This window comes from Panthera onca, chromosome D3 (assembly GCF_046562875.1).
Source record: "Panthera onca isolate mPanOnc1 chromosome D3, mPanOnc1 haplotype 2, whole genome shotgun sequence".
Lineage (NCBI taxonomy): Eukaryota > Metazoa > Chordata > Mammalia > Carnivora > Felidae > Panthera > Panthera onca.
In genome coordinates, this window is record NC_138350.1 from 53,446,516 (window position 1) to 53,473,894 (window position 27,379).

A 27,379-nucleotide genomic window follows, 5' to 3' on the forward strand; every position below is an offset into this window, starting at 1 on the left:
GATTGTGGAGACTTTCAGAATATGGTGTCTTATTTGTATCCCAAATTCCTAGCACAAAGCTTGAAATGCTGGAACAAGTGTTGCACAAATTATGTGTGGAATTAGAACTGAAGAGCATCCGATGCAGAAGAGAGAGCAGGAGCGACGGCCTGGGTGTCAGAAGGATGACATTTCAGGGGTCTGCATGTAGTCTGGAAAAGCTGGAGGAAAAGGTGTGGGATGGGAGAAAGAACAGAAGTGAATCTGGGAAGGCAGGATTTAGAAGCTGTGGCGAGGAGGTAGATTTCACCGTGTGTGTTCTGGGGATTCATCAAAGATTTTATACGAGGGACTGACAACGTGAGTGGAGAGCAAGAGATGGGTTAAAACAGAAGATAATGATGACAGCGCTTATTCGCAGGATGAAGGAGGGCTTAGAGGAGAGGGACAGGTCAGGGATGAAACTTCAGTTTTCAGGTTGGGGAGACGAAGATGCCATTTACTGCAAGAGAGAACAGCAAAGATGAGTCTGAAGGCAAGACAATGGTTCGAAGGCCAAGTGGAGATGCTCAGGAGGCAGGTGGAAATACAGTCTGGGAAGGAAACAGAGCTTAGTAGTCTGTCACCATCTAGTACGGATGCCACAGAGCAGGAAGGGTGCTCAGGATGAGAAGAGGGCTGGCATGATGTTTTGCCAAACACTAGTACTTAAAGGGTAACTAGGAAAGAGGCATCTAGGAATGTACCCTAGACATTGCATTCTTCCCAAAGGTACATTTTCAGAGTAAGAAGATGACTTAGCCAGATAGATGCAACCTTCACTGAGGCGAAGGATATATTAGAAGTGCAGAATGGATACTCTGTGGACCAGAACTCATGGCCAAATAAAACCCTCCTTGTTCTTCGTGATTTCAATACCAGGCCCACCAAGCTTCCTCACATATTAGCAATTTAAAAATTGTCATTCCCGGGGCGCCTGGGCGGCTCAGTCGGTTAAGGGTATGACTTCAGCTCAGGTCATGATCTCGCAGTTCCTGAGTTCGAGCCCCGCATTGGGCTCTGTGCTAAAAACAGCTCAGAGCCTGAAGCAGCTTCAGATTCTGCGTCTCCCTCTCTCTCTGTCCTTCCCCCATTCATGCTCTGTCTCTGTCTCTCTGTCTCTCTCAAAAATACATTTAAAATGTTAAAAAAAATTTATAAATGTCCTTCCTTTCCTATTCCTCAAGTTCTTCTCCTTTCCTTTGGAAACACGGGTACTTTAAGATGATCTTCTTCACATTGGTTTTACTACATGGAAACACGGGAGACGGGCGATGGCACATTGGCAAGGTGAACGGTAGGGTTGTGGAGAACAGAGTGTGTTCTCTAAAGCGAGGGCTCTTTGCCCCCACGTTGGCCAGAGCTGGGGCTCTGAGGCTGGTGAGTTTTTTTTTTTGTTTTTTTTTTTTGTTTTTTTTGTTTTTTTTTTTTTTAATTTATTTTTGGGACAGAGAGAGACAGAGCATGAACGGGGGAGGGGCAGAGAGAGAGGGAGACACAGAATCGGAAACAGGCTCCAGGCTCCGAGCCATCAGCCCAGAGCCTGACGCGGGGCTCGAACTCACGGACCGCGAGATCGTGACCTGGCTGAAGTCGGAGGCTTAACCGACTGCGCCACCCAGGCGCCCCAAGGCTGGTGAGTTTTGAGCCACTCTGACAGTTACATCCTCAATTCCATGCCTCTAGACATTTTGGTAACATTTGTGGGCAGGGGACAACAAAAGTGGCCAAGTCCATATTTAAAGTCCTATTCACAGAAAACTTGGGCATTTCTCAGTAGTCTGGTGTGGCGCCCACCTTTGGGAAGTTTTGGAGAGATCTAGGGTGCAGCAGCTCTGTGCCAGCCCTGATGCCCTGTGCCGTGCATCACAAGAACGGGTAGAGCTAAAAGGTAAAAGGTAAGCTTTTATCCCTATGTAAGGGATAAAAGAAAGAAAAAGAATGACTTTCAAACTAGATCTTTACTGAAGTTAATAATACTCATTAAGAATGATTCGTTATTGACATCTACATTCACTGAGCATTTGTGCAGACTTGAGTCCCATAACATTTACATTTTTACCTGTTTTTTGGTCCACTCGGGGAAAGCCTCCTCTCCCCCAACCTTGACATATTTGTTTTAAATGGCTAATTAATCAAGCTCTTCTTTTTCCCATGACTGGGCTTCCTCAGTTACCAATCTAAAAATCTTTATGTGGTGAAAAATGTTAGAACGCTTCATTCTCACCCAAGTTTGGGGAAGCCTTCTCCAGTAGCCTCTGTCTTCAGATCACAGGCACAGTGAACTCACTTGCCTGACTCACCCATTGAAATCCGCAATTACGCATCTGACCTTGAAAGATAGATGGCGGCGTGACTCTCCCATAGGACCCTCCCAGGAATGGCTTTTCCTTCGGCATTTAGTGACAATCAGGAGGCCCCAGCTCAAACCTACGCTGTCCCTCAGACACATGGTGCCTTTTCTTTATCAGAAACAGAGCCTCCAGTCTAACATGATAGAACGACAATGACAAAAAAAAAAAAAAGAGAGAGAGAGAAAAGTGTAAAGGAACCTGGGGAAATGGAAAGAAGCAATACAGTAGCAGAGCTGTGCTCTGTAAATAAGGGACCCACAGAGCCCTACAGGAATCCACACTGTTGAAGACAGCGGTCTCAGGTCTCACGACAAACACCAATAGTGCTTTCTGATAAAGGTGAGTCAGACCACGAATTTTTACTTTGTAACTTTAAGATGTGAAAAGCACAATGCTGTACCATGCAGAATGTCTTCGATTTGCAAAGAGAATCATAGGGAAAAAGAAAAAGTAATTCATCTTTTAGAAGTCAAACAAACATTCACGGTTATTCTTACTGTGAGCGACGGGCCTGGGATAATACTGGTTACAGGCTTGAGCTGTTAGTTGTTCCTGGTGGACAGGCTTGGTGGTGTCGTTTTGCTGTCCCTTTGTTACCTGCCTCCACTCCAGATTGTTAATTTGGTAGTGAGCCAGTTAGATCCAGTAGAAACTATAAACCAGCTCAGGTTTAAAGGAACTTGGGTAAGCCAAAGTAGATATTACAGTTCCAGAGAGCTGAAAGTGTATCTGCATTTTGCCATTTTCAATCATCAAGTTTGGTGGTAAAAAAAAGGCAGCTTATGAACAGCGGGGGGGGGGGGGGGGGGGGGCTCTTCTGATTGTCCCTGCAGATCCGCCCCCCACCCCCAGTTCTTCAAAGGGCTGATGGTACTACGCACATCTAGGGCCTCCCTCTTCTCTGGCTTCTGCCCAGATTCAGTTTCAGAAGACTAAGGGGAGGAGGAGAGGAAGGTCAGGGTATTTCTTCCCCTGGCTTCCTTCCTGTGGGTCAGTGCGGGCCGCTTCCCTTGTTTGAATGAAGGTCCTGTTAGATGATCTTCTCAGCACAGCCCCTCTGTCCCTGGTTCTAACTTCTCCCTCTCCTTGCCTTTTTCAGGCCTGGGTGGGAACAGTGCCCCACCGTATTGGCACCAGGGTGTGGGAAAGAGGGGTGTTCCACTCTTAGCCCTTGCCCATGTCTCTCCAAGAAGCTCTTATATCTGCTTCCTGTTGGAACCCTGTGTCATTCGTCAAGTATGCTTCAGCTTTGGTAGGGCATCTTGTGAGTTCTCAGGTCTGCATTGTTTGCAACAAGGAGTTAATTATTTTCCATTCAAAATGGCTCAAGTGAGTTAAAGGCTTCTGATACATACTTTACTAAATAATCCAGTTGGAAAAAAAAAAATACCATGTTAGAAAGAGATCAAATAATGTCAGTTACAGGTCAAAGAACTCCTAATAAGGTTTCATAGAACATGGCTTAATGGAAAGAACACTGAACTAAATTAGGTCAGAAGCCATGGGTTTGAGTCACAAAGTCATCAATTATTGCATGACCTTGACAAGTCACTTAACCACTCTGAACTTTAGTTTCCCCATATGTCAAACAGTAATAATAATGCCTGACCTGTTTATCCCACATGGTTATTATGGGGGACCCAATGAATGGCAGACTGGAAAGTGCTTTACAAATGTGAGGACTGGATAGAGATATTACCCAGGGTTGTTACGAGAATAAAATGCATCCAATAGATACACTTGTAAAGTTCCATTACCCTGGAGAGCCCTTAATACATGTCTACCTTTATCCTTAAAATAGTACCGACACGATGAAGGCAGTAGTGTTGAGTTTAAGAGGTAGAGGCCACTGCTTCGGGGGGACCTGGGTGGCTCAGTCGGTTAAACGTCTGACTTTTGATTTCGGTTCAGGTCGTGATCTCATGGTTCGTGAGATAGGGCCTTGCGCCTGGCTCTGTGCAAACAGCATGGAGCCTGATTGGGATTTTTCTCTCTTCCTCTCTCTCTGTTTTTACCCCGCTCATGTGTGTGCGTGTGCTCATGCTCTCCTTCCCTCCCCCCACCTCTCTCAAAATAAATAAATGAACTTAAAAAAAAAGACAGCTGCTTGGGTTCATAATCTGGCTACACCCTGAACTTTCTTAGAAACAGTCCTTGACCTTGGTTTCCTCATTTTTTAAAATGTTTATTTATTTTCAGAGAGAGAGAGAGAGAAGAGAGAGTGAACAAGCAGGGGAGGAGCAGAGAAAGGGCGACAGAAAGAGAGAATTCCAAGCAGGCTCTACACTGGCAGGGAGCCCAATGCAGTGCTCAAACCCATGAACTGTGAAATCTAAGCCAAAATCAGGAGTTGGGTGCCCAGCCAACCGAGCTACCCAGGCGCCCTGACCCTCATTAATAAATGGAGAAAGTAATGATCTCAACCTCACATCGTTACTCTGAGTATTTAATGAGATAATCCATGTAAGGCATGCAGCACACTGTGTTACACAAACAAGTTCTCCATCTATGTTAGCTTCAAGCCGTGGAGCATCTCAGTGAAGACAGTGTCATACAGTGGTTAAGCATCCAGATTTTGAAGTAAAAAATTTGTACCTTGGAATATTAACTATAATTTTCAACAAGTTATTTAGTCATCCAAAGCCTTTGTTTCCTGAATCCTTATCAGGGTAGTTGTCTCTGCCTTAAAATGTGATCTAAATAAGAAGATGTATGTAATCTGTTCAACACGGTGCTGGGCACATAATAAATGCTCATTAAAATGTTCATTATCGTTTTGGTGTTGCTAAAATCAAAACTCTCTTCCTTATCCTTTTCTCCTTTACTTCTTTTGCATAGATAGTCTGCAAAGAGGCTGGTTTTCATAACAGATACTTGCAAGTTCAAAGACAGAATAAAGACAAGCGAAAAATATAACCGTATACATGCTGGACATGTCCTTGAGAGGCCGACACTGTGTCAGCCTAAGCAGTATACGACTTTCTGGAGGACCCCATGGCTACTGAGTCAATGTTTAGCTACTTTGGGGACTGGCCTGTGGCCCTGGCAAGCGTGAGAGTTAATCCCCTGATGCAACATTTGCCCAGTGTCTGTTGGCTATGTCCGGTGAGCCAAGCAGGGGAGTGGAGCGAGTCAACAAGGTAGATGGAATGTCTGCCCTCCTGGTGCTGGAGGAGAAAGTATCTCATTCATGTTCACAACAGAGTCTGTCTCCAAAGTTAAAGAGGAAGATCACAAAATATTCCCTGGGAGTCAGTATGGCTTGTGACTTAAGAGCATGATCTCTGGACCAAGACTACTTGAGTTTGAATCTTGGCTTTGCTTCTTACTCAGGGCATCGAACAAGTTATTTTATCTCTTAATGCCTTGGTTCCTCTTCTATAAAATGGGAGTCGTGATAGATCTTGCACCATGGGATTGTCGTGAGGGTTAGATGAGCTAATGCATGTAAAGGGTTTTGCCAGTGTCATAAATGTTAGTTATGAGACCGTAAGTATTGTTTTACTACCGAGAGGTGTGAATGATGAATAAAATAGATAGATCCTTAGATTAGAGTGCAAAGGTTGGCAAATTAAGGGCTGCGGGTCAAATCTAGCTCTTCCCCTAGTTTTATAAATAAAGCGTTCCCAGAACACAGCCACACATATTCATTTATGTATTGTCTATGGCTACTTTCATGCAACAACAGCAGAGCTGAGTAGTTGTGACAGAGACCTCATGGCTGCAAAACCCAGAAGATTTACTATTTGGCCCTTTACAGAAAAAGTTGGCTGACCCCTGGGTAGACAACTTCTAACAATATTTCTTCTCAAAAGGAAAAGGTGCCGCAGGAATTTTTTATTCTGGGAAACGTGTTTATTTTCATGTGTTTGCATTCTGGCAAGTGACACATTATACACTGCAAACAAGTGAAACTCAGAAGACCTCAGAAGGTACTGCTCTGTGCCCTCCCTGCCTCCATCAGTTCTGCTTAAGGAAGCAACATGCATGAGGATGATGCTACTAACCTACTTTCAGCAGAATAAATGTCCTGTTATTTTCCAGTAGTGTTAATGGATTTGCACTGTTCCATCTCTCTTTCAGTGGGCTGGCATTACCAGCGGTCACATATGCCCCTATGAAGCCGGTGGGGCACAGCTTGTGGCTTGGGAAAAGAATTCCTTCTGTATGAGGCCAGCTGGGCTGTAAAGAGAATTAGACTCTTATCCTTGGTTTTCCTCCAACCATGATAGACTAGGGATTGGCCATTATATTTGTAAGTGACTACAGTTTACTTGGTAAAAAGAACAAAAGTTGCTTCTTAAAAAGATATGTATTTGACGTTTCTGTTTTCTTTTTGAAAACGGAGTCTGGGAAACGTCACAGTTTTTCAAAGGTCAAGAAAGGTTACTCTGTCCAGTGAAAGTGCTTGGTAGTGCTACCCTTCTGGCCTCATCTTGTCCTCGGGTCTACCAAAGCTTTTCAGTTCAGGGCTGAGACCAGCTGGCGATGAAACCCTAATGCTGCGGTTAGCAAATGAACTGGACAGTAGAAATATATATACACAAAATATGAGAACCATCTTGGATTATTTTCTGAATTAGATCTAGAAACCCACTAACATGTATTTGTTACAAACACAATGGAAGATATCCGACCTTGCGAATTAAAAAAAAATTTTTTTTAATGTTTATTTATTTTTGAGACCGAGAAAGACAAAGCATGAGTGGAGGAGGGGTAGAGAGAGAAAGGGAGACACAAAATCCGAAGCAGGCTCCAGGCTCTGAGCTGTCAGCACAGATCCCGATGCGGGGCTCGAACCCATGAGCTGTGAGATCCATGACCTCAGCCAAAGTCGGACACCCAACCGACTGAGCCATCCAGGCGCCCCCCCACCTTGAATTTAATAATAAGATTGAAAGCACAAAACCATTACACTTCTCCTTAATTCATCTGCACATAGATCTTTTGATTATCACTCAGGTGGGAAAAAGGACTTGGGTTTTTGACAAGAATAAAGACAAAAAAGGAAGCTCTATCATTTTTTTTTTTTTTTAAATGGAAGCTCTAAAGTGGAAGAAGTAATTTAATCCTAGGAAATATTTATGCACACACAAGAGCAGCTACTGGTATTTGGTAAACTTAGTGATTACAGTAATGAAATACTTCCAACAAATTTATGGACGGACAAGGAACGAAGATCTGAGATTTACCGATACACTACAGACGAAGGAGGCCCTCTGTGTCACTAATACAAGATAAAACAGACAAGCAAGGAAGCATACATGCACAGTTTTTCCCTCGTTAGCAAATCATGTGTCGGCACACAGATCTTACACAGATCTTTCTGCAAGTGAGGAGGTACACACAAAGCAATGGCAGGAGTTGCAAGTCCCTTAGAAGGGGAGATCACCTCATTTCTAGGATGATGTTCCCCTAAGAATAACTCAATCCAACATTCTTTAATTAATAACAAAGGAAATACTGGAAAGTTCAACAAATAGATATGCATGATATCAATTATATTAATATATTCAATTTGTGCAGAGAACATTCCATTCTATTCTGCATAAAATGCTGAAGTGACCCGTCCAGTGTTGCTTCACCTTGAACTTTTTTTTATGATATGCACTTGGCTATTACTTGAGTAATGAGAAACAGAAGAGTGCAGACTCTCGAGCTTTTATACGGGTACACATTTTGGCTCTGCCATTTACCATCTGTGTGATCTTGAGCGAATTACTTGATGTCTCTGTGCCTCCATTTCTTCATCTCAAGTAGGGATCATCATGGCGCCTAATACCATAGTGGTGCTGTAAGAATTAAATGAATAAATGCAAGTGAAGTGACTAGGATGTGTGCCTTCCACACAGTCAGTGTCTAACAGCTGTCTGTCTGGTTGTATGTTTTCCTTACGTGTATCGTTTGCTAGGGGTTGTGAGGTAATTGTGTCTCCTGATAAGATATTTTTAAATCCTAACCCCCAGGACCTGTGAACATAAACTTATTTGGAAATAGGGTCTTTGTGAATGTAATCAAGTTAAGATCGGGTCAGACTGGATTAGGGTGGGTCCTAGAGACAATGACAGCTGTTTTTATGAAGGAAAGGGAAGAAAGATTTGGATACAGAGGAGTGTCACGAGGAAGGAATCTGTGTAAAGACAAAACAGAGATTAAAGTGATGGAAGCTACAAACCAAGGAATACTGAGGATTTCCAGGAGCCACCAGAAGCCAGGAAGAAGCAAGGAAGCATTCTCCCCCACAGTCTTTGCAGGGACCCGTGGCTCTGCTGATACCTTGATTTTAGACCTCTAGCCTCCAGCAATGTGAGAGGGTACCTTTTTTGTCAGTTTAAAAAAAAAAATTTTAATGTCTATTTATTTTTGAGAGAGAGCAGGGGGAGGGACAGACACACACACACACACACACACACACACACACACACTCACACACAGCATCTGAACCAGTCTCCAGGCTCCGAGCTGTCAGCACAGAACTCGACACGGGGCTCGAACTCATGAACCACAAGATCATGATCTGAGCTTAAGTCAGATGCTTAACCAACTGAGCCACCCAGGAGCCCCCAAATTTTGTTGTTTTAAGTCACCTAGTTTTTGGTATTTTGTGACGGCAGCTCCAGGAAATGAATACACCAGACTTGGAGAGAATGTGAAATTAAAAGGTGAAACTCTAGTACCTAGAAAAGAGCTCACATGTGGTTCATTGGGTGTTCTTTGGATTTACTTATTTCACGGGGTCACCTATTTTTTTCTTTGCACAGAGGGGACTAGGTTTGGGCCAGCAAGGTTGGGGTGGCAGACAGCTCTCCAAAGTAAAGCTGGGTATCGCAAAGCTGTCATCTAGAGTTTGCTGTTGGTGCAGAAGCCACTTACTATGGGAGGTGACTTAGATGCAAATTTATTAAAATTCGATAAAATTGGAAACTCATCTTCTCTGTTTTAGCCAATGTGTAAAGTGCTCAATAGCCACATGTGGCTAGTGGCTGGTGTATTGGACTTTGATGTTAGAAAGAACGTTTCCATCACTGCATTAAATTCTATTGGATAGCACTAGATGATATTTTTGTTGTTTAAGATTATTTAGGAGGTAGTAAAACAAGCATACAGGTTATGTAGCAAAAAGGAAAGTGGCAGGGGCACCTGGGTGGCTCCGTCGGTTAAGCCTCCAATTTAGGCTCAGGTCACGATCTCCGGTCCATGAGTTCCAGCCCCACGTCGGGCTCTATGCCGACAGCTCAAAGCCTGCAGCCTGCTTCGGATTCTGTGTCTCCCTCTCTCTCTCTGTCCCTCCCTGGCTCATGCTCTATCTCTCTCTGTCTCTCAAAATTAAATAAATGTTAAAAAAAAAAAAAAAAAGGAAAGTAGCATACTCTTGTAATAAGGGTAAACAACTCCATCATTTATTAAGGAAAAAAAGAAAAAGTGAATATGGTAAAATTGATACTTGGGCCGCTGTTCACAAGGCAAGTCTCACTTGTTGAATGAGCTATTGTTTCCTTCATAAAGTCACTTATGTCACTGCTTTTCTGTAACTTGGACAAAGGGTATCGTTTAGACTGAAAATTAGTGTAGCCGAAAACTATCCTATATCCAATGCCAGGCATCACCAAGGCAAGGTATGGCCTGTTTTTATCTTCATCTCTGGTTAAGATACACCTTGTATCAAATTGGTTAATATTTTGGTCCCTTAATACTGTGAAGGAAGTAAATGCCATAAGGTGACAAATGAGATAAAAATCTGTGAGCCACAGTCTCTCTCCTCCTCTTCAGATCTAATCATACAGATGAATAAATTGCTATAAAAATACCAAAACTAAAACTAAAAACAATGACTGAATCATTTTTTTAAAATCTCATGTACTCTGTGTTCAGGTAGCAAGAAATTTAATTCCAGTCAGACCAGTCTCCTGTGATTTTTTTTTTCCTTTTCATCTAAGATATTTTTAATGCTCAGAGGCATTATAATAGAAAAGCATGTATTTTTGCTTGGTTTATACCCATCATCCTTACCATTACAACAAGACAAAAGCATTAAAGTAAAATTAATCATGTCAAAAGATTTTAGCAAAAACAAGTGAGACCATGCATAAAGCATCGCTTTGTCTAGTGTGAAGTCATGCTCTGATTAAAAACATATAATGAAAGCAAAAGCGATACATCATTGCCTTAGCAGTAGGGTTTTCTGAAAGTGCTTTGCGGTTCTCAACATAAAAATGTGGGAAGATTTTGGTCTTTGAAATTCACAATGATTATTGTTCTAGCTAAATAACTGGAGTTCAATCTTATTTTTTTGAAAGAAATTAAGACTTAATGATGAAACAAGGTATGCCAGTAGGATTAATAATTAGCACCCGCTATAAGGAGCAATTGTTTGCCTTGGCATCCAGACACAGAGGTAAGAACATGTCTGCTCAACAGTCCCCTTTCGGCAAAACCATTGTTGAAGCCAGCTAAATGTGGCCAGGCTCTTAAGGTATCTTCTAGGAAGCATGACTGTTTGTTCCATCAAAAGCAATATAATTAGCAAGTACAAAGGTGTGGTCAGAGAGTGATCATTTGTATATGACACACAAAACCAATTTCTAACTGGCCACAGAGTCATGAAATACACATTTACTTCCTAACTCCAGCACAAAGTGATCTTGAGAATCTGAAAAGAAACAGTTTGCTTATTTGCACTTTGCCTTAATTACTGCTTTATTTTGATGGAGGTATTTGCATAGAATAATCACTCACCCCAATTATCTTTCCATTTTTTGTTGTAATTTTGAAAGTCATTTTAATCCTTTTTTTTAATGAGTTCTCTTTAAATGATAAAAACCATTCTGATCTATGGGAATTCTGTGGATCAATGCAATTTTTATCTATATACATGTTTGCATATCTATATTATAGTTGTGTAGTAGTTTACATATAACAAGCAGTAGAAATAGTTAAAATTACATAAACTCAGACATAATTAAACTATTTGAGGGGAGTCAAAATTTTATTTATTATTATTATTATTATTATTATTATTTTAATGTCTATTTTTGAGAGAGAGAGAGACAGAATGTGAGCGAGGGAGGGCCAGAAAGGGAGGGAGCCACAGAATCCAAAGCAGGCTCCAGTTTCCCAGCTGTCAGCAAAGAGCCTGAAGTGGGGCTTGAACCCACAAACCGCGAAATCATGACCTGAGCCAAAGTCAGACACTCAACTGACATAGCCACTCAGGTGCCCTGAGGGGAGTCAAAATTTTAAAAATTCCACCCCAGGGGCACCTGGGTGGCTCAGTTAGTTAAGCGTCCAACTTTGGCTCAGGCCATGATCTCGCAGTCTATGAGTTCAAGCCCCACCTTGGGCTCTATGCTGACACCTCAGAGCCTGAAGCCTGGTTCAGATTCTGTGTCTTCCTCTCTCTCTGCCCCTCTCCCCCCCTCGTACTCTCTCTCTGTCAAAAATAAATAAACATTAAAAAAAATAAAGATGATAAAAATTCTATCCCAAATGCATTGTAATATTTGGGACTTATTTATTTATTTATTTACTTACTTATTTATAATACCTTTCTTACCAAAAAAATTTTTAAATGCTTATTTATTTTTGAGAGAGAGAGAGAGAGAGCACGAGTGAGCAGGGAGGGGCAGAGAGAGAGGGAGACACAAAATCCAAAGTAGGATCCAGGCTCTGAGCTGTCAACACAGAGCCCAATGTGGGGCTCGAACTCATGAACCGCGAGATCAACTGAGCCGAAGTTAGATGCTCAACTGACTGAGCCACCCAGGTGCCCCTCTTTCTTTTTTTAAAAGTTTATTTATTTATTTTGAGAGACACACAGAGAGAGCAGGGGAGGGGCAGAGAGAGAGGGAGAGAGAGAGAATCCCAAGCAGGTTCTGCACTGCCAGGGTGGGAGCTTGACGTGGGGCCTGAACTCAAAACCATGAGATCACAAGCTGAGCTGAAATGAAGAGTTGGACGCTTAACTGACTGAGCCACCCAGGTACCCCTGGAATGTATTTTTAAACATTTCCTTTAATACAGAGGTGTCTAATCTTCTGTGAATAAATATCAGTCCTGTCTGCAAAGTCACACTGATGCAGGAACAGATAGAAAGATGCATGAAGCAGCTCTCTCTTCTAACTCATCACTGTTCACAGAAGGAACGAGGATAGTTTGCATGTGACAAGAGTGGTTCAAATATTCACTGAACATAGGGTGCATGGTTTGTAATCATCAGGGATATTGAAGAAATATTTTGATAATCCTGAGAGCTTGGGAGGATTATATTTTTCCACCCACTTTGAAGTTAGGTGTGGCCAAGTGACTTATTTTGCCAATAAAATGTGCTAAATTCAGAGCAGGAGCTTAAAGAGTCCAGAGCTTAAATTGTCCTCTCTCTTGCCATGGCAACAGCGACAAGTTGAATCATGGAGCTATCATGAGCCTGAGACAGGTGACTTGAAGAGAAATGAGCCAGTGAGATTTTGGGATTGTCGTTATGACTCCCTAGTCTAGCCTAACATCGGGTTTGCTATCAAGAAGGCCCACAGTGGCTGATGACAATGAAGTTGAGACTGGAGGGTGGAAAGATGAAAATGCGTGTTATGGCATGGAAAACCACTTGGTAAAACGGCTGTTTGGTCTTATTTAGATAGCTGATTCGTTATTTAATAATCTTTCACCTCTGGGCGCCTGGGTGGCTCAGTCGTTAAGCGTCAGACTTCGGCTCTGGTCATGATCTCACAGTTTGTGAGTTCAGGTCCCACATCGGGTGAGCATAAGCCCCACTTTGGGTGAGTTTGTGCCCTGCTTTGGGTGAATACAAGCCCCAGCTGAGCCCCACTTCTCTCTCTCTCTCTTTCTCTCTCTCTCTCTCTCTGCCCCTCACTCTCTTGCACCTCCCCCTTCCCCCCACCAAAAAAATCTTCCACTTCCAAGGCTAGAAAACAGAATGGTCACAATGTTCACAATTGTTTACTGTTGGTAGCACTTGGCAAGATCTACAAAAAAAGAGGTGATCTCACCAACAAAATTGGCTTATTTATTTATTTATTTATTTAAAGTTTATTTATTTTGAGAGAGGGAGAGAAAGAATCCCAAATAGGTTCTGTGCTGTTAGCACAGAGCCTGACGTGGGGCTCAATCTCAGGAATCGTGAGATCATGACCTGAGCTGAGATCATGAGGCAGACGCTTAACTGACGGAACCACACAGGCACCCCCAAATTGGCCCATTTATAAGCAGGATTAAGGAAATGGAGTCCAGAAATTTAGGAGTGTGCAGCATTGAAAGAAGTAATTTTTTAAAAAATGTCATCTGGTAAGAGCTTTTGGTTTTGTGTATCATACACAAAATGAAGTGAATCTTGAGCAAAAAGTTAAAGATATGGTTTTCACAGTAATTTCACCACATTAGAGTATCTCAGAAGAAAGTTTGAGTGAAGGGCGAGATCCCCAGTAAATTCTTTTAACTCAGGAAAAAGAATAAAAAGGGAGCTTTCCCATTAAAGACTGATAAATATACAAATAGAGAGAGTATTAGAGTGTGTGTGTATGTGTTTGTGTGTGTGTGTGTGTATGTGTGCATGGATGTGTGAAAAAGAGAGGAAAAATGAAAATTGAAAAAAAAAGAAGGAAAAAGCAATCTAAGAAGTATATCGGAAAAGAACTGTGGGCATGGTCACTGGCCATGGAGTGGATGTAAACATAAGAAGATAGCTAAGTTTACTAGGGAATTAACTGCCAAAAGAGCCACCAGCCTGGATTAAAAGAGGCTGTGACAATTAGAGACTTAAAATAACCACCGTCACCTAAATGTCTACAGACATGAAAGATACTTAAAAACTCTTCGGCTTCCAGGAAGAGCATAGTCTCAGGTTCACTTCAGATATGTCCAAGGAAGATAATGGAAAAAGATAATGGGATCTCCCATAAGATGGAACCAGGGGCTGTGGGGAACAAAGGACAAGGAACAGAACTAGGGAGGTCCCTAATCAAGGAACACAAACTTGGATAGGCACCCTTCAAAATGTCTGTTTGGTGGGATTGCTAAATTGTGATGCTCTTTCCAAATGAAGATGTTGATTGTGCTGATCCTGTTCCTAATCCATCACTGTGCACGATGTGGGAGGAGACTAGATAATTTGATTTTTTAGTTTGTTTCCAGATCCAGATCAAGAACAAATGAACCTGATATTGAGATGATTGTCCATCACCCAGAGATCATCACTGAGCTTGATGATTTAGGGTGATCTCCCCTTGTGGGGAGGAGTGAGTGTGCTTCCAGCATGGCAAGGAGGGTACATGGAATATTTAATGTCCAGTAGGACAGATTATAGTGGACACATTGCATTGTTCACCAGGTACTTGGATTCTCTTCTTCCTGAACCCTGGTAAGATTGCACTTCCCTGCCCACTTAAAATGGGGCGTGGTCTTGAGACCTAGCATAAATGCTAAATGTCACTTTTAATTGCCAATGCAAGACACTGCAGCACATTCTTCCCCCATTGCATTGATGACAGAAATACACGTTAAGATGCAGCCCCATATGCCTGGATCCTTAATGACTGATGAACAGTTGCTCTCTGCCAACCCGTGTTGGACACATAGCATGAGTGAGAAATAAATTTTTTGTTGAGATCTTGGAGTTGTTTCTTACCACAGCGTAATCTAGTCCATCTTGATTGACACACATCGTTTCATGCTAGAAATAGAAATTTCATTCGGAATCAAAGGTGTATCTTCTTTCTCAAACCCTTGATGAAAGACAAGATTCAACCTTTTGGCTTCCTCTGTTTGATTATATGCAAAACTAACTAAATAGACTAAAAATTTATTAAGGAACAGCTATCTTCCAGATACTGAGCCTAGAGCTTGATTTCTATGATTTGACTTAATTCTCACAATAACTCTAAAAAGGTGGGTATAATTATATTCACTTTGCAGATGAGAAGGATCAGTGAAAGCAGCATTCCAAGATCTCACAGTCAGCAAATGTCTGGGGGTATATTTCAATTCAGATCTATCTGTCCTGAAAGATGTCACTCTGTGGTGTGCGTGTGTGTGTGTGTGTGTGTGTGTGTGTGTGTGTCTGTGTTTGTGTGTGTTTCGTTCTTTCATTTTTGATACTGCTTCAAAGACAGAGTGAAAATGTTAAGAAACCTGCATTGAATTATGGCTTGTCCAGTAATATGAAATGCAAATTTTCATAATTTGCAGTTTAGTCCATAAACCAAGATAATATTCTTAACCTCTAGGAGTAGAATATTCATTCAATTAACCTATACTAGTTTTAGTCTCTGAATGAGGTACTACGACAAGTACGTTGGATCCATTTAGATTTTCATGGGTGAAATGGGTCAGCACAGATTAAATCTCATTCATCTGCTTGGGCTCTTGACTAATGGCACTTGTTGGTGAGACAGATTGGTGTGGTACATGAGGCAGCACTGTTTGATGGAAATACAGAGGCCAGTGTTCTCTTCCTCATCCTGCCACTAAATCATCGTGTGACTCTGGGTATGACACCTTCTCTCTTTCAGTCACTTAAAGTAAAAGCCAAATTTGTGAACCTGCCATAGAAGTGCCTCCATGGTCTGGTTTCTGCTAATGTCTTTTGCCATATGTCATATCTTTCTCCCCTTCACTCTTTGATTTCAGCCATGCATCTTCTTTCTGTGGGGTCTAAGTACTTACTATTAATTTATCATTAACTAACTTGGAACAATCTTCTTTTCACATCTTTACCTGGCTAACTCTGTCTCATCCTTCAGTTCTTAGCTCAAATGCCTCTTCTTTGGTGACATTCTCTAGAAAAGCTAAACTAAATCAGCCGTCTCTATTACAGATCTTATACACCTTTTACACCTTTACGCTCTTCCTTCAGAACACTATCACATTTTATTATTATATATTGCTATCTGGGATTATTATTATTTTCTATAAATTAAAAAAAAATAATGGTTTTTTTTTGTTGTTTTTTTTTTTTTGAGAAAAGGAAGAGAGAGAAAGAGAGAGCACGAGTCGGGGAGGGACAGAGTGAGAGGGAGACACAGAATCCGAAGCAGGCTCCAGGCTCTGAGCTGTCAGCACAGAGCCTGACGCGGGGCTCGAACTCACGAACTGTGAGATCATGACCTGAATGGAAGGTGGACCCTCAGCTGACTGAGCCACCCAAGCGCCCCTATCTGGGCTTATTATTAATACTGCCCCCCCCCAACCCCCGCACCACCAAAATCTAGGATTGGTGTGATAATATTTGCTTTGACTCAGCACTGTTTTCTCTGTATTGAGAACAATGCCTGCTGCATAGAAGATCTCAATTACATTTGTTGAATGAATGAAATTAATGTGTAAAATGAGAGGGCTGGGCAAGGAGATCATCTAATCTTTTAGTATTCACATTCATTGGCTTGCCAGACTTAGTCTGCAATTTGCCTAGGAATGACACAGAACAAATTTAAGCAGCCCATGTGACTCATACCTCCTTTCTACCAGACTCAGTAGCAAATACTACAGCTTGTGTGCAAAGAAAGCATCAAAATTATTTGTACACATGCTGTTCTCTGGAGAAAAAGCAATTGCTATATTCAAGGGAGGTATAAACCAGAAATAAAGTCAACTAGTTTTTCCAGGCACCCAACTTCCTTGAAATACAGTATTTTGGAGTGACCATCACACATATTTTTTTTAAAAAAAATCTATGAAAAATCCACTAATGCACTGGGGCATGAATACACAGTAGCAAATAATTCAAGATATATAGCAATGTGCAGCCAAGTATCTCAAATTAGAATTGAGCTCATTGAAGGTAAAATTAGATGCTAACATATTTAAAAAGTCCAAACACAATTCTCTCTCCTTCTTCTTGTCCAGAGTCATGGAAACAGCCACTCCATGAACTGAAATAAGTTCCAAGCTAAGAGACGACTGCCATGCTATTATATAAAGTCTTTAGATCACTACGTTTTCACTAACACTGAAAACTAAAATTAGAAGAGTATTTCTCCTCAGTTCTTGCTTCTTAAACCTATCTTAACAATTCCTTGAAATAGTCCCATATAATATGGTTCGTGGTTAACCCTCCAGCCCCACCATATACTTTCCTAGCCTCAGACTCTCCAAAAGATGCGTAAATTCATTTCAGTTTCTAGAAGGCACAAACTCTCTCTTGCCTTTTGGCATTCCTAGTCCTAGACCCTCCTACTAAAATACCTCCTCATCCACTTCTTTGCCTTAATAATTCTTACCCATTTTTTCAACTTCACAGAAAGTCATTTTGAGGAAATCTTCCCTAACCTCTCTCTCCTCTTTATTTATTTTATTATTTTTTTAAACACTTATTTATTTATTTATTATTATTATTTTTTTTAACGTTTATTTTATTTTTGAGACAGAGAGAGACAGAGCATGAACGGGGGAAGGTCAGAGAGAGGGAGACACAGCATCTGAAACAGGCTCCAGGCTCTGAGCTGTCAGCACAGAGTCTGACACGGGGCTCGAACTCACGGACCACGAGATCATGACCTGAGCTGAAGTCGGCCGCTTAACCGACTGAGCCACCCAGGCGCCCCAACACTTACTTATTTTTTTATTTTTTATTTTTTATTTTTTAACGTTTTTATTTCTGAGACAGAGAGAGAGCATGAACGGGGGAGGGTCAGAGAGAGGGAGACACAGAATCTGAAACAGGCTCCAGGCTCTGAGCTGTCAGCACAGAGCCCAACGCGGGGCTCGAACTCACGGACCACGAGATCATGACCTGAGCCGAAGTCGGCCGCTTAACCAACTGAGCCACCCAGGCGCCCCAACACTTATTTATTTTTAAGAGACAGAGAGAGACAGAGTGTGAGTGGGGGAGGGACAGAGAAAGAGGGAGACACAGAATCCGAAGCAGGCTCCAGGCTCTGAGCTGTCAGCACAGAGTCTGACATGGGGCTCAAACCCACTAACCGTGAGATCATAACCTGAGTTGAAGTCAGACGCTCAACTGATTGTGCCACCCAGGTGCCCCATCCTCTCCTCTTTAGACTAAGAGCCCCTTCTGTGTTCTTCTTTAGCACCTTGAGGGTTCCTTCTCTATCCCTTAGCACACTCTATTATAATTGTCTCCTTAGGTTCTCGAGAGATTATCTTATCTACATTCTATCCTCCCACCCAGCACAGAGTGGGTATTTAATAATTGCTTGTTACATGAAGGAACAAAGTCTGTAAACAAGTCTAAATTCTTCCCAGACAGCTTCAGAGTCCTTCTGGAAGCACCTAATTGTTTTCTGAGGTTCTTCTGCAATGAGAAATGCACTACCTATAGAGTCTACCTACCTGTCTAGAAATGAAATGAAATGAAATAAAATTAAATACTTTGTGGGGTTTGGGTCTAAAGATAATGTAAATAAAGGAAACCCACAGGTATAAAACCCTCAATTTAACTTACTTTTTATTTCTTGCTAAATAAATAATCATAAGAAATGAATATTAGCTTTTGACTAACTTGACTTTTCCTCCAACACATCCTCGAAGAACAGAAATAAACTGAGGTCAAGAAACAGAAGGGCTAAGGAAAGAAGTCCAGATGAAAGTATCAATACACAGGTTTACGATTTTCTGAATAATCAGCAATTATTGGATATTGGATATGATCAACCCTGTGTTTATCTTTTGGGACTGAAGTTCAATGTCTTTTATAAAATTTGTTTTCTTGGTACTATTCCTTCAACCTTTATGGAAAGTATAGTTAGCCTCTGATCTTTGTGACGTTCCTAAAATTAATCGCTGACACCCTGCCCAGGGCCGCCCCTGTGTGGATGGAATCAAGTTCAGTGTCCTCCAGGGATCAGAGGAGACAACCGAGGAAACCTGGGCACAGGGGTTTCTTTTATTTCCTGTGACTAAAAAACACAAGGCCCCAAAGCCTTGCATTACCAGGTAGAGTCCAGAGCTGCAAATCAACTGAAAAGGAGGGGGCAGAATACGCATTTCTTCCTACCTCTGACAAAGGGAACCCAGTGGCCGAAAGAACGAAGAAACCTTGCTAACTTAATTCTTCTAATTTTCATTCTAACGTTATGAAAGGGGAGTCGTCTTTGACACATGGAAGGACGGATCTTTGTTTTGAACTCCTTTCCTTCTCGTTGCTTACAGAAGGCACCTAATAAGTAGACTCTCTCATCCGAAATGTAGGAAAAAGGAAGCCAGTCCCCAGGAAACAGCTTTCCCCACCAGTGAAGGACTTGGCCAATGAAGAAGACAAATAAAATAGACGGCTCCTTAGTGCTGTCTCTCAGGGTGGGGGTGGGGGAATGCAAACCACTTCTACATGTGGGCTTCATAAAAACTTTGATCTGTAAGCAATGTGCTATCAAAAGTACAGAGTAACCACAGGAATTATTTTGTGTGATCTCTGCACCAAGGATTTGGGGCCTGCAAAGTACAGGAGGCATGTTTTTTTGCACTGGCCATTTTAGTATTCATGTCTCCTGTACTGCTTTCTAATAAGTTAAGAATGAAACGGGAGACTGCGTGCAGGAGTGAGAAATGCAGGAAGAGCAGACCTGTAAAATAAAAATGAACGAAAGTGCATCTCAACCTCCCGTCCATTATTAACAATCAAGAGGACAACAATGCCAAGTTTACTGTTACTACTTAACATTTCGCACTGACAAAGGGACTTTATAGTCATTTTTGCCCGTTATTTCTCGATACTTTTTTAAGAGAGACCACGGAGGTCTGTCACCATTCTCAACATTAATTATATAATGCTATATTAAATGATTTTTCCGAAGGGGAGGATAAAAACGCAATCTGTGCCAGCATGTTCCCAAAAAACAGTCTTTTCAGCGAGAATAATTGTTCCCTTTGCTGTTCAGGTAGACCAGACGGCTGACTGGCTGATGGTTGGATTTTGTTTTCTTTATGTTCTGTAGATCCACTCTCTCACTGTTACTCACCCCTCCTCCATTCAACTTATTATTTGTGCACCCCTTCAACTGTGATTCTAAAACGTAACATAACAGGGTGAGAAAAGAGAGAGAGGATGACTGCCTTTCCTCTTAATTCTTCTTTGTTATATAATTCATGTAAGCCGTATGGCTCCCACAGCGGTGGTCATGCTCCTGTCTGTGGAATGGCATCTTTCTCAAAGGAGCGTATTTGGGAGACAGGCTGAGAAATGTGTGCTCGAGCCAAGTGGGCGAAGGAGTCTTAAGATTCAGAGGCTTTGGCTAACCTCGAGTTTGCTAGTTAAGCTTGTTAGTTTGTTTGTATGGAGACAGCCATTTAATAAATAAGCAGACCCCAAACCAGGCACCGTCTCCTAGCCTTAATTGTCGTCCTGGTCCCCCTGCCAGAAGCTTCAGCAGTTCATCTGGGTCAAAAGAACGTCAGTGGGCAGCTTTGAAATCCATAATGCTTCATTGGATTTGGGGAGAATGTGGATATTTGGTTTTTTTATTCCAGTGAGAAACATTTCTTCCTTTATTGTTAGATGGCCCAAATAGTGTGGAAATCTTTCAGTGACCTGACTTATTTATTAGTCAAATAAGATGCCTGAATTAAAAAATACAGACCAACAGCAGAAATCATCCAGGTAAGCTGTCTATATCTCTCCAACCAACCTGAAAAATATGCCCTCACTTGGGGCCATGTGGTCACAGCCCAACAGGTAATAAACTCTATTTTTTAAAGTACAGGTTCCAGTGAAATGAAGAGTGTAAGTGGAGTAGACATTATTTCAGAACTAGGAGTGTGCCTGACTGTAGAAAAAAGGTTCAAGGTCTTGCAGTATGCTCCCGTGATAAGAAGTCTATACATTAATGTCTTTGTTTCCTTCCACATCAAACCTGGTGAATGGAGTCAACAGATAGATACCCATTTATCTTTACTTCTTGGTCTGTGGATTGCCACATCCAACATATGAAAACCATGGAAGACGGGCTCCTGACTCGGGGGCAGCGGGTCCGAGTGTTGTATCTGTGGCAGTGCAATTTGTCTCTCCTCTGCATGGAGAGCCTGAGTTGACCGATACCTCTAGGGTACAAGACTATACACAATCCTTGTGCTAATGTTGGTAGTGATGTTACAATACTAGTCATGATACCTGCAATTTGTGGAGCTCACACAACGTCAGATGACTTATAAACACTTTATTTTAAAAATACTCAAATGGTGCTGACAAGAATGAAGAAGCCATGAATTGGGATATTTACATGCCTCGCTCAAGATCATAGACATGGGTTTGAATCAGGTCTGACAGATTCAAGTTCATGCCTTCTTACCAGTTCCTTCTAAGTAAAAGGCTAAATCAGGCAACGTGAAAGCTTTGAGTAGGGTGACCTTATGTTTCAATGTATACCTATTGTCCCATCAGTAGGTCCCCATTTCATGCTCTAAAGTGTCCCAGTTTGGAGAATAAATTGGATGACCACCCTGTCTCCGAACAAGGTTTAAAATGAATGTAAGACTTTTCTTAGGTATTACTCATGATGCTTTAGTGAATCTTTTTGCCTTTAATGAAGGGCTTCAAACCAATAACAAATTGGACCTTGCCTGGTGTGTCTGGGAAAACAGACGGATTTGTGAACGAGTGTCACTTATTACTTGTGATATCCTTTTGCCTCTGTCTATCTCCGTCTGTCATCGCTCTTCAAAAATCTTTGTCTTTCCTTCTTCTCTCCTCCCCCTAGTATCCGTGTCTTATGCTGCCTAGACTTCCTCTATTGATCAAGTGTCAGACAATTGATTCTTTGGTTTTACTTTAAAAATACCGGTCGGTCACTCGTTGTTAACAGTACTTTTGTCAAAAAGAGAATAAAAACCATTTGAAGACATCTCTAACTTCTTTTTCTTTCTTCCTTCTCCTTAAGCTTGCGGCTATTATCCCCTCACTTCTTTACTATCACCGTGGTGGATAGGCGTCCAGGGAGCTTCCGCGTTGTGCTCGCGGACGCTACTGTAGTTTCGCTGGGATAAGCCAGCTCCGAAATGTATTATTTCAAGCACCACCTCACATGTCTGTGCTCCTCTTCTGCTCTTATGGGCAAACTGTTGTCCTGTTTCTATTCTTTTAAAGGGCTTTAGTAAGAGGAAAGGAACTGATTTAAAAAAAAAAAAAAACAAGCTGATAAAATATATAACTGCTTCAAAGACACAACGCTGTAAGAAAATCTAACTTTTTCTTTTGGCGGTTTTAAATGTATGGCTTTGATTTATGGATCAAAATTACTCATTTATTATTTTATCTATACAGCTCTGGGCAATTTTGACAGTTAAAATTTAGTTTTATTGACCAGTGCAGCCACTGTGCCCACGAGGGGCCTGGTGCACACAGCCTGCTGCACTCAAGAAATGATGATTTTTGATTCCATGACTGAGTCAGATTGGGAATCATAACCAATATAACAATAAGTTCCAAATCTCAGTGCCCAAGGCAAGAGGTTTGCTGTAAAACACAATCACCCTGTAAGGAGGGGAGGAAGAGAATCTTGGGCCAAAGTCTGCGAGCACAATTTAATGCAGCTGGGACAGGCCCTGGGTATCTGTCCACCCAAACTGTGGAGCAACAGAAGGGAGTGCTTCTCTAAGACCCAGTTCCACAGACTAAAGATTAACGAGCAGAAATGCTTAAAAGGCAAAATGCATGTTAGTTACATAGAAATGAACTAAACAACCATCAGGATATGAGAAAATTTAGTGCTATTCACCAACCTTTCACTTTTCAAGAAACCAAAAAAAAAAAAAAAAAAAAAAAAAAGAAAAGAAAAGAAAAAAGAACGGAAGAATTTCTTTTGGAACATCTCAGTTACTACCCCCTCTCTGTCACAGAAACACAAACTCGTGCAGTGGTTTTAGGCCAGTTTAATTTAGGCCTATTCCACGACCAAATTGGCCACCTCTGCAATGTTAATTTAGTCTTTTACTCTAAATCCCCTGGGATACATAAACAGACCTCCAAAGGGTAACAAATCAATAAAATGTCTAATTTGATTAACCACGTTTTCGCATCCATCAGGACAGCTCTGCGCGGAAATAAATAGGTGGGTAAATGAATAAAGAAGGGCACTCACTTGTGAGTATTTTCCACGTCTTCTTGTCATCATCATAGTACTGGACCAAATTGCTGGGGAGCCGGTCCGGCCCGGGAGGCAACCCTCCAACCAGTAACAGCATTTTCTTGTTAGAGCGAATTCTTCACCCAAAACAAAAGAGGAGATGGAGAACCACATTATTGTAGAGCCTCTTTAGTGGCAACGAAATCATAACCATCAAAAGAATGTTCCTTGCTTGCAGATTTCTATTTCATTTTTTCCTGTTTCTTTTCCCATTCATGTCTCAACAATTTTTTTTTTTGAACCAAGCAGAAAAATGATCAGAAGAGCAGCATATCCCCATACTCATGGAATAATAAGCTCCCTTTATGCAATTTGTTAGAGGTTCATTCTAGAACGACCTTTTTCTTATATTATCCCTTTAAATCATCACTCTTTACAGCTGAGTACACATGAAATGCTCTGGAGTTGTACTAAGGTTAAGCATTAAAGTTGCATGTCAAAAATCGTATTAGTCAAAATCATTATTATAAGCCATTCTCCACTCAAAGAACCTTGAAAAAATTAAGGTTATGCAGAGAGTTTGTGAGCCAACTCTTTAATCACCCAGGGAACTTCCAATACCAGTTTGGTACAATTAGTAGCACGGGGCTAACTGGGGTAGGTTAACGGGTATCGAGGAGACATTTTGTTTGTTTAATTTAGCTGAGACTTCTGCCTTCATCTCCTTCCCAGCGCCCCCTCCCTCCCCAGCCTCCCCCCACCCCCCACCCCATCCCTGGGCACCACTGGCGACACAGCAGCACCAATTGGTAAAAATGAGACTGTGAGGTTGTTTTGAGCCTCCCCAGAGTGGAGCCCTGCCAATGCTTGCCACTGATCCAGCGGCATGAACCTGCTCGACTGTGCAAAGTCACTCTAATTCCCTCCCTCTGTTTTTCTACCTTCTCCCCCAGGGGGCAACCACTGAAAGGAGTGACTACCCACCCATCAAGAGCTGGCAATTCGCTGCTATTAACCGTGACTGTGATTCCCAGTCTGCCTGGCAGTTCCTGAGAACAGGCCTGCAACGTCTCATATGCAGTAAAAGCTATAAGATGCACCCTGGCCGGCACACTCGACCTGATGGATGTGCGATCCTCAGGAAGGGTAATGGATTGAGCACACTTGCGATTGGAGCAGGGAGGGGAGGCCCAGACCCCCACAAGGGGCCTGCTGATTTAACGGTCGCTTTACATATAATTGAACTTTTCATTTACCTGAAAGGCTGAAGGTGGTGGTGGCAGAAAGGGAACAACCATGACTGAAGGAAAACGTCAATAAATACGAGAGGGTTCCCCTTAAATATGATCACAACCCGCGGTGGTGGCTCTGAATCTATTATTACATATTCAGCCTGTCGTTCTGATTCAAGGACGCTTGGCAAAGTACGCCCTTGTGGAGAAGCACTGTTTGTTGGTTAAGAACCTAACATTCGGAGAGTTAACTTAATACAGTTAATGACATTTCCATGTGAAGGAAGGGAACAAGAGAATTCCTTTAATGAAACTCTGGTGCCATTGAATGCATTGTATATGCCTCAGTAGAAAAAAATACCTTCTGGAGAAACTCCTATCGGGGAATCGTGGATAGTAAGTATAGCCATACTTACAGAAGAATGCATACTGTGATAGCAGCTTGCAATATTAATTTTGTCACAAACAAAGAAAACCCCTCACTTCTTTGAATTCAAAGTACTTTGGAACTGTACCCATATGCCTTATAGACCTGTAGTTGTGAAACAAAAACAGAATATGATAGCAAAGAGCTCCATACTTTGAGGATTTCAGTGATCGGGGTGGCTGGTAAGAGGGGTTATGGGAACTCAGTGCAGTAAGTACCTTTCTTTTATTTTGAAATGAGAACATACATGACTGATGTGCTATATAATCTCTTAAATGCATGGTTACAGAACTATTATAAGAGGATTTTATTATTGTAGTTTTTGGGTCCAAATAATCAGCCAGCCTGTGAGTATAAGAGGAATCAAGATGAGAGCAGATACTCTTTTTTAGGTTGCTATCAGTTACCACGTGTCGACATTGCTGTTCAACTGGAAGGCACCATTCTGTGGTTTTCACGATGTGACACGCCTACCTGCTGCCAGACCTCTGGTGGTGGCAGATAGACCACTATCTACGGTTAGATGTAAGAGGAAAGGACTCAGTGAGGTGGTAGTGTGACCAAAGCAATATAATTAAATTTCCGTTATGATATTTAAATAAAGGTACTCCTTTTAAAATGTGTTTCACGAATGACACACGGAGATAAATGAATGGCTTACATTCATTTGTAAGGTTGTTTCATTAATTGATAAAGCCCGCCTCCCTGGACCAATCCACATTGGTGATTTTCAACAGCGATTTAGATGGACCATCTCTGCAGACGAGGAGGGGATCTAGAGTCTTTGTTCTCTCTGCCTAAAGAGACGCTTGCTGCCATCTGTCCCCCGAGAACTGGCCTGAGACTACCGATCCTAAGCCACTGAATAGCTGGCAAATGACAACAACCCTCACCCCCGCCAACAATGACACAATTCAAAGCTAGCACAGCAGCAGCGACGGCCTCCACAGAAACTAAGACGAATCTCTAAATCAGCCAGCCTCCTCCGCAGGGAATGTGACCAGGAATTCCTCGGAAGGAAAGGAAATCCCACCTACCCTCAGCGGCTGTGTGTTTCCTGTGAAGGCGAAGTGTTTGAAGTTCATCACGCGCAGCCTTCTTAGTGAGTGAAGACACATTTTAAATCCCGAATCACTACATTCATATCATCATCTATTTCACTTATTATGGCATTGCGCTTGGAGCATCTTGTTTCTAAAGCTTGTCGTCACTCACTTCTCCAAACCAGTATCGATATTATTTAAGTCTAAACAAAGTTTAAAACTCTACCTGGTGAGGGTGAATCACACAGAAGCCAAAAATAGGATAAAGCGTGTGAGAAGTAACAGAGTGCAGAAGAAGCAACACATAGACTAACAAAACACGTTGGAGTGGTTCCTCACCATTTTCTCCATTGACTGTCAAAACAGCCTTACGTCCCAGATAGAGCTCCGTTTTACAGGGAGGTGAGAAAGTTCCCACAGTCAAAGCATACTCTGTGTTGAGACCTAGGCCTTCATATGCTACCACACCTGTGATCTTTTTACAATTCAAATTTGTTTTTTTTTTAATTTTTATTTTACCATAACTTCTGACTAAGACCCAGATGACCTGGATTCTAGGGCTAATTTTGCCATTCGACAGAGTAACTTTGTATAAATTACTTGATTTTTTGGAGCCTCTGATTTCTCATAATAGATGAATAGTATCTGACTTGCCTCTTGAAGGGATTGCCATTGGGATTATCCAAAATGAAGTGAAAAGTTCTACGTAAACTCTAAGGGAAGTGATTATTGATCTGTAGATATTGGCAACACAACATGGGCTTCATTTCAACATACCAAGCCCGATTAAATAGTTAAAAAAGAAAAATAATATTTTTCTCTGAGATTCTTGTTGAGTTCATGTATATAAATACAAGCTAATGAAGAGGACTTCACTACCCAGCTGTTATCTTATGTGTTCTTAGAAAATTATCACTTTAATTACATTGGATATCTTTTGAGCCTCGTTATAAGAAAATATACATTTGGACAGTACATAAAACTGAACCTTTCTGGATCCAAATAAAGGACCCTAATAGAGATCACTCTACATTTCTTATTTCGTAAGAATAAAACAAATGAGACAAACCATCACATATTTTACTTTGATTTAAATGCAATGTCAACTATTCAATTACTCCTAGAAAGTAATACACGTGAATAATTCCTGTGGAAAAGCTTCCATTCTTTTTACAATGTGCAATTATAATAGTGACAATGACAATAATGACAGATAATAATGCATGTGTATTGGATATTGAAACCTCTGATTATCATGCTATTTATTTGATGTGTGTGAACT

The 27,379-nt window shown here is 41.5% G+C and overlaps 1 protein-coding gene across 1 annotated transcript in view; it reads right to left on the bottom strand.

Moving 5' to 3' along the window:
- KLHL14 (kelch like family member 14) overlaps positions 1–27,379 on the bottom strand; it is a 104,182-nt gene that overhangs the window by 50,862 nt on the left and 25,941 nt on the right. Inside the window, exon 2 of the mRNA XM_060613555.3 lies at positions 23,411–23,532. Coding sequence (XP_060469538.3) covers positions 23,411–23,532 — 122 coding nt within the window. The remainder of the gene's footprint in view (positions 1–23,410; positions 23,533–27,379) is intronic.